This window comes from Procambarus clarkii, chromosome 54, assembly GCF_040958095.1.
Source record: "Procambarus clarkii isolate CNS0578487 chromosome 54, FALCON_Pclarkii_2.0, whole genome shotgun sequence".
In the NCBI taxonomy this organism is placed as follows: domain Eukaryota; kingdom Metazoa; phylum Arthropoda; class Malacostraca; order Decapoda; family Cambaridae; genus Procambarus; species Procambarus clarkii.
The window spans coordinates 34,074,495-34,083,207 of NC_091203.1; the positions used below are offsets into that span (position 1 = coordinate 34,074,495).

General features: G+C 41.4%; 1 protein-coding gene across 1 annotated transcript; it reads right to left on the reverse strand.

The window, feature by feature from the left end:
- Nucleotides 1-4,317: 4,317 nt before the first annotated feature.
- On the reverse strand, nucleotides 4,318-4,671 carry LOC138352785 (uncharacterized protein DDB_G0284671-like). The gene has a single exon (XM_069305375.1). The coding sequence runs from the start codon at nucleotides 4,669-4,671 to the stop codon at nucleotides 4,318-4,320; it is 354 nt and encodes a 117-aa protein (XP_069161476.1).
- Between the last annotated feature and the right edge of the window lie 4,042 nt (nucleotides 4,672-8,713).

Sequence of the window (8,713 nt, forward strand, 5' to 3'; positions counted from 1 at the left end):
TCTACCTTCATTACCTTACACTTGTTGGAATTGAACTCCAGCAGCCATTTGTCTGACTACTACTGTAGTTTGTCAAGGCCCTCTTGAAACTTTCTGCAGTTCTCATCTGTTTTCTCATTCCTCATTAGCTTTGCATCATATGATAACATTGATAAGTCTGAGCTGTTTCTTTCGGGTAGGTCGTTCATATAAATTAGGAGCAGCATTGGTTCTAGGATAGAGCCTTGTGGGACCACACTTGTTACATTCCTCCAGCTTGACACCTCTTCTCTGACTTGACTCTCTGTTTTCTATCCATCAAATACTTCCTCAACCACTCCAGTGCTTTCCGAGTAATTCCTAGCCTCGTTCTCCATCTTCTACAACACTCTTTCATAAGGAACAGTGTCAAATGGATTTTCTTATTTTGGTAACCTTGTGATAAAACTCAATCGATTTTGTCTGATGCGACTTTCCATTCCTAATCCGTGCTGATTTTTAGTCACAAATTCGATCCTCTCAAAACGCTCCACCGTTCTCGACCTGACTACTTTCTCCAGAACTTTGCAAGGAACACTTGTCAGTGGCACTAGTCTATAGTCTAGTGCCTCCATTCTATACCCTTTTTCAATATAGAGACAACGTTTGCCTTTTTCTAGATATCTGGGAACTTCATATCTCAAGCGTTTTATTGAAACTTTTAAACAATGGGTGATAGTGCTTTTGCAGCCTCCTACAGCAGGTATAGTGAGATTAGGTTTTGCCCCATTGATTTTTGTCACATCTAGTTCCCCCTGGGATTTTTTCACATCTTCCACAGTGACTACAATGCCATTCGGTATTTCCTCTGGCCTTTCATTATGCAACTTTGGTTTCCATTCATAGTTTTAATGTTAAGGTCAACAGAAATCTTTTGTTGAGTTTCTCGCATGCCTTCTTATTCTCTGTGAGAGCTCTGCTTTGTTTTCTTAATCTGAGAACATGGTCTTACACATTCCTTTTTCTCCTTATTTGGATATAGATCACATTTTGGTTGTTCATGAGCTTTTGCAGCAATGTCATTCTCAAATTGCCTTTCTGCTTCTCGCCTAATTCGGGGGTATTAATTCTATGTTCTCTTTGGAGCCTCTTTAATTGTTTTCTATTCTGAGATCTCTCTACCAATTTAAGGCTTATTTTTTCCTTTATTTAGCTGTCCTGCATAGCCTATTCAACTAGGGGTTTACTTCACAGTTTCCATCCACCTCCTTCTTGGTTGGTACGAACTGTTTCGTTGCATCGGCCCGTTTCCCTACAATGGTTGATACCTGGTTGTTTTGGTTCTGGGAGTTCTTCCACTCCCCAAGCCTGGCGCGATGCCAGGCTTGACTTGTGAGAGTTTGGTCCACTAGGCTGTTGCTTGGAGTGGCCCGCAAGTCCACATACCCACCACAGCCCGGTTGTTCCGGCACTTCTTGGGGAAAACAATCTAGTTTCTTCTTGAAGATGTCCATGTTTGTTCCGGCAATATTTCTTATGCTCGCTGGGAGGATGTTGAACAATCGCGGACCTCTGATGTTTTTACAGTGTTCTCTGATTGTGCCTATGGCACCCCTGCTCTTCGCTGGTTATATTCTGCATTTTCTTCCATATCGTTCAGTCCAGTCCAGTACGTTGATATTTTACTGTGCAGATTTGGTATTTGGCCCTCCAGTATCTTCCACGTGTATATTATTTGATATCTCTCTCGTCTTCTTTGTAGTGAGTACATATGGAGATCTTTGAAAAGATCCCAATAATTTAGGTGCTTTATCGCGTCTATGCGTGTCGTATATGTTCTCTGTATTCCCTTCATTTCAGCAATCTCTCCTGCTCTGAAGGGGGAAGTGAGCACTGAGCAGTACTCAAGACGGGACAACACAAGTGACTTGATGAGTACAACCATTGTGATGGGATCCCTGGATTTGAAAGTTTTCGTAATCAATCCGATCATTTTTCTGGCTGACGCAATATTTGCTTGGTTATGCTCGCTAAACGTTAGGTCGTCAGACATCATTATTCCCAAATCCTTGACATGCTGTTTTCCTACTATGGGCAGATTTGATTGTGTTTTGTACCCTGTATTATGTTCAAGGTCCTCATTTTACCATATATCATATTTTACTATATTTACTAGTGATAAATTCCAGTACCTGGAATTTATCACTGTTAAACATCATGTTATTTTCTGATGCCCAGTTGAAAACTTTATTTATATCAGCTTGAAGTTTTTCAATGTCTTCAGCCGGGGTAATTTTCATACTGATTTTTGTGTCATCTGCAAAGCATGATACGAAACTGTGACATGTATTTTTGTCTATATCTGATATGAGAAAAGCAGGAAAATAAGGAAAAGCAGCGGTGCAAGGACTGTACCCTGATGTTCAGAGCTTTTAACTGCGCTTGGACTAGATTTTATTTGGTTAACTGTTACTCGTTGAGTCCTGTTTGACAGAAAACTGAGTATCCAGCGTCCAGCTTTACCGGTTATTCCCATTGACTTCATTTTGTGTGCTATCACACCATGGTCACATTTATCGAAAGCCATTTTCGATGTCCTTGTATATCACATCAGCATTCTGTTTTTCTTCTAATGCCTCATTGACTTTGTCGTAGTGATCAAGTAGCTGTGAGGCACGATCTTCCCGCTCGAAATCCATGTTAGCCTGGGTTGTGAAGGTCATTGATCTCCATGAAATTGGTGACCTGACTCCAAATCACTCTCTCAAATACTTTTATTATGTGCGACGTTAGTGCAACTGTTCTATAATTCTTTGCCAATGCTTTGCTTCCTCCCTTGTGTAGAAGGGCTGTCTGTTACTTTAAGTGCATCTGGTATCTCCCCCGTGTCCAAGCTCTTCCTCCACATTATACTGATTGCCTGTGCTACCGGCACTTTGCATTTCTTTATAAATATTGAATTCCATGAATCTGGACCGGGGCCAAGTGCATGAACACGTTTTCGATTTCTCTTTCAAAGTCTAGTATGCTCATGTTGATATCAATTATATTTACAGGGTTTGGATATCCCGCATAAAGAAATTGTCTGGAACTTCCACTTTCATGTTGTTTATTGGAGTGTTAAACATGTCCTCATACTGTTTTTTTTAGGATTTCACTAATTTCTTTGTCATCCTCCGTGTATGAACCTTCACTTGTACGAATAGGTCCAATACTGGCAGTGGTTTTTGCTTTTGATTTCGCAAATGTGAAAAAGTATTTTGGAATTTCTTTATTTCCTGAATTGCTTTCTGTTTTAACTGCCTCTCTTCAGTTTGATATGAGTGTTTCAATATTTGCTCGATTTCTTCAATCTCCCTATTCAAATTATTCCTTCTTTGACGGGAAATTCGTGTCTGCATAAGCATTTCGGTTTTTTTCCTTCTGTTATAGTTTGTTCTTTCTTTTATAGTGAATTCCATCATCTCATTTGCTGTTTTCCCTTCCATTTGTCTTTCCCACTGAATTTCTCGCAGAAAATTGTTCACCATGTAGTTTGCCCTGCGCCTTTAATCTCTCTTCTTCTTCAATAAGAATCTGTGTGTAACCAATTCCTTCAGTTCGACTTCTGTACTCAAGAATGACAATGTTGTGGTTGCTAGCTGCTAGAGGCATATTATACCTACCTGAGTGATTCTAAGTGAGTAGATTCACTTCTTTATATTTTCTTGAAAATGGGTGAGAAACATTGTAATAAATGTTCACATTATTAATCGTTTGGAAAACAAAATATTCACTCAATAATGGTGTAACCCCTACACAGCCTCCGGACTATGAGTCCAAGGACTACTCTCGACCTTCGGGCTGTGAGGCCAAGGATGATTTTATACCTCCGTACTGTGAGGCTACAAAGGACTCTCGACCATCGGACTGTGATGCCATAGAGGAATCTCGACCAGCGGACTGTGATGCCATGGAGGAATCTCGACCATCGGACTGTAAGGCTATGGAGGACTCCCAACCTCATGACTGTAAGGCTACGGAGGACTCTCGACCTCTGGATTGAGAGGCCAGGGAGGACTCTCGACCGCCTGACTGTGAGACCAAGGAGGAATATTGACCTCCGGACAGTGAGGCCATTGAGGCCTCTCGACCTCCGGACTGTGAGGCCAAGTAGGACTCTCGATCTCCTGACTGTGAGGCCACGGAGGACTCTCGACCTGTTGACTGTGAGGCCATGGAGGACTCTCGACCTCCGGACTGTGAGGCCATGGAGGACTCTCGACCTCCGGACTGTGAGGCCATGGAGGAATCTCGACATCCAAACTGTGAGGCCATGGAGGACTCTCGACCTCCGGACTGTGAGACCAAGTAGGACTCTCAACCTCCAGACTGTGAGCCCATGGAGTACTCTCGACCTCCTGACTGTGAGGCCAAATAGGACTCTCGACCTCCAGACTGTGAGGCCATGGAGAACTCTCGACCTCCAGACTGTGAGGCCATGGAGGACTCTCGACATCCAGACTGTGAGGCCAAGTAGGACTCTCGACCTCCAGACTGTGAGGCCAAGTAGGACTCTCGACCTCCAGACTGTGAGGCCATGGAGAACTCTCGACCTCCAGACTGTGAGGCCATGGAGGACTCTCGACCTCCAGACTGTGAGGCCATGGAGAGCTCTCGACTTCCAGACTGTGAGACCTTGGAGGACTCTCGACCTCCAGACTGTGCAGCCATGTAGGACTCTCGACCTCCAGACTGTGAGGCCTTGGAGGATTCTCAACCTCTGGACTGTGAGGCTGTTATGGGTCCCATATACTGTGACTGTTATGGGGTAGTGCTCCACAGCATCGCTAGAAAACGTAGCCTGGCCAAATATCAATACGTGTCTATGTGATTCAAAGGCTAGTAAAAAAAAATCCAGAGCACTTAAGTATATAACATAAGTCACCATACCACCATAAGAAAACTACAATTTCTATAACTCACATTCTATTACTTTATCCAGCTTCTCAAAGCTTGGCATGATCATCAACAGGTCTCAAAACTGCATACGCCCAGCACTAGCTGACACCTTGGATCTTTCCTGCTGCAATGGGACTCTAGCATCTATTATGCTGATAATACCAATACAGGATAGTGGTGTCACAATCATTAACAAATGAGGTTGAGGAATCAGTATCATACACAGCATAGTGGCATCACTTATGATCCTCAGGTACCCACCTCAATAATATATATAAAAACACCTACCAATTTTTACAATTTATTATTTTTATTATGCACCCTATACCCATCCCGTGGGTGGTGGCGTAAAGGATTACAGAGGCACATAATCGGTTCAGGAACTGAACCCTCTAGTTCGTTTAGCTAAGCAAATAACAATCTTTTGACGCTAGTTACAAAATTATTAATGTTATATATACATGTACACATACTCATGCATACATGTACATATACATTGTATACATATATACATACACATACATATTTAATCACCCACACAAATACACACATCAATAATCTTTTGTGTCACAAGTGATTTGTCATGAGGCTCACAACAGTCACTATACAAGGCACTTTACATCTATTTTCCTAGGTGAGCAAAAACACCTAGGTGAGTACAGCATGATCATACTTGTGTATGTGGGGTCATAACATCCCTCCATCGCAAGAAATGGGTACAATGTGAGACACAGTGTACACATTCTTACTAACATGGACCACAAAATAATATCATTAATCATACATATATACTCACAATAAACTTACATGAGCTGCACAATATTCAGTGCAAGCACAACTACAGCATCAACTACTACAGTATGTAAAATATTTACAACGTCATTAAGTTTAAATTAATTACAAATATATCAGCAATTACAAGTAATTATATTCAATCATTATATAAACAATGTCAATCAGAAATTTTTGGGTGGTTCTTCAAATTTGATTTTATAGGTAAAACACCTAGACAAGGCATCAGTCAAAAAATTTAACGTGCCAGGAACATGATGTATGTGGATATGGAATTCCTGCAAATACAACGACTATCTCAACATTTTCTGGGCATGAATTTTCATTCTGTCAATGATTAACGGATTATGGTAAGTTTACACATCAACCTTATTTCCATGGAGATATACCTCAAAATTCTTGCATGCCTACACAAGAGCTTATGCTCTCAACAACAGAGTAATTTCTCTCTGTACTAGTGAACTTTCTTGAAAAATAGTATACAGGATGCTTAACATTATCCCATCCAACTTGGAGTAATACAGCACCTGCACCCGAATCGAAAGCATCTATATACATTACAAAAGGTTCATTAAATCAGGACTAGCGAGGACTGGGGATGAAGACAAGAAACTTTTTAATTTAAACCATCAAAGGCTTCTTGACACTGGGTACTCCATTTAAATTTACTTCTCTGCTGCAACAAATCAGTCAGAGGTGAAGCTATCATAGAGAAGTTTTTACAATACCTACGGTAGTAGGCACTCATTCCTAAAAATCGCTGAACCTGTTTCTTGTTAGTCAAGATAGGATAATAAACAATGACATTAATTTTATCAGATAAAGGCATCACCCTACCTTGACAAACCTCGTGCCCTAGATAGACAAGTGTACCTCTGGCAAAGTTACATTTATTAGGGTTAACAGTAAGATTGACCTCCTGCAACTTAGCAAATAAAAATTTTATACCCTTTAAAGGGTCTTGCCGGGATGGAAAGTTTCTGGAGCATTCTTAAGACCAAAAGGCATAACAGTATACTGGAAACAACCATCAGGTGTTATAAAAGCTGAAACTTCATTAGCTCGACTTGTCATGGGCACTTGATGATAACCTTTTGACAAATCGAGTTTAGATATAAATTGTCAGTGATCAATCTGGTCAATACAATTCTCAAGCAATGGTAATGGAAATGTATCTACTGCAGTTACCTTATTCAGTCGTTTATGGTCAGTACACAGGCGCCACTTCCCATCCGGTTTAGGAACTAGTAAACTCGGTTAACATCAGGAACTTTGAGTGGGCTTAGCTAGACCATGTTCAAGGAGGAACTCCACTTCCCTCCTAATAATATGGCTTTTTTTTCCAATGATACTCTAAACGGATGTAAGCGAATAGGGGCGGTGTCTGTGTGCTGAATATCATGTCTAATGACATTGGTTTGGATAGGCACTCCTCCAAACAGATTAGAATACTGGTGTAGTCAGGTTCTTAACTCTCCCTGTTTCTCCTCGTCCAAATGTCCCAACATCTCTTCAAAGCTAGAATGGCAAAAGGTAGGAATAAACAAGTCATCAGTTATATGGTTCTCGGAGAGTGACTGTGTCCTGTCCCACACATGCCACTGGATTGGAGCCTTAAAATTCTTTCAACCTGTTAATGTGCACTATTAAAATGTTGGAAGGGTGCTGCAGACTTTTAATTGTATCAGTTAACTCAGAGCGTCTGCAAACAACTACAAAAGGACCTTCAAAATGATGAGCTAAAGCAGCCTCTACTCTGGATTTCACAAACAAAGACAAGATCACCTGGCTGGAAACATCTCAACTTCACCCTGAACTTCTTGTCATGATGTTGTTTTATCTTAAGCTGCAACTGCTTCAGAGGCTCACTTGCCCCGTCTTGGTACTTCTTCAACTTTGACTGAATCTCACTCAACAGCACGACTTCCATCAGGGAGAGAAACGTTTCCCATCATCCTTTCACGCAGCAACTGGAATGGGCCTCTCACTTGATGTCCGTAAATTAGTTAGAAGGGAGAATACCCCAACGAATGCTGTAACAAATTACGAGCTGCAAATAATATAAAGGGTAAGTCCTCATCCCAATTTCGCCCGGAGTCTTCGCCAACAGTTCGTAACATCTGCTTCATGGTCTGGTGATATCTCTCCAAGACACCTTGACTGTGTGGATGATAAGTACTGGACATACGGTGTTCTATATTGTACTTCAAACAAAATCGTTTGAACTCTGCAGAACGGCTACTACCGTTGTCCGACTGGATCACTCGAGGTAGTCCAAAGAAGGTACAAAACTTTATCATATGATGGATGACTGTCTTTGCTCTCATATTACGTACAGGGTAAGCCTCTGGGAACTTGGATGTGGCGCACATTATGGTTATCAAAAATACATGACCTAACTTGGTCCGATTCAAAGGGCCGACACAATCGATATTGATGTGGGAAAAAGGTTCACTTCGAACTACAATTGGATGCACGGAGGTTTTAGGTACACTTTGACTAGGTTTATCCACCATTTCACCGGTTACACACTATCTACAAAGTTTCTTAATATCTTTCTCAAGACTGGGTCAATAGAAATACTTAGTTACCTGATAAACCATTCGACTGATCCCTTGGTGACCCCTTAATTGATCGTCGTGGGTAGCTGAGAGGACTGGGTCACGGTATGTTTTGGGGACCACAAGCTGGGTAACACTCACACAGTACTCTGAAAAGGGAGATAACTTAGATCTCTATCGTCTCATCAGCATCTGATCTCGGAAGAAGTATCGAACATCATCTGCCAAAGCATCCTCCTCCTCCTTAACAGCTTCAGAAAAAAACATGCATTTAAACTGGGGTCACTCTGTTGAAGTTGGGCTAAAGTGTGGTACTTTACATCAAAATTAGGGGGAAAGGTAGTAACAGGAGATACAACTTCCTTACCAGGCACAACTCCCTCAACAGCACTAACCTCATCCAAATGAACTATAAAAGTGTCTGCCAAGTTGATTTCCGGTTCTAACGTTGGAAGTTTTCC

What these genes read in the sequence shown, in the direction of transcription:
- LOC138352785 (XM_069305375.1), bottom strand. Translation starts at nt 4,671, where the DNA reads ATGGCTGCACAGTCTGGAGGTCGAGAGTCCTCCAAGGTCTCACAGTCT.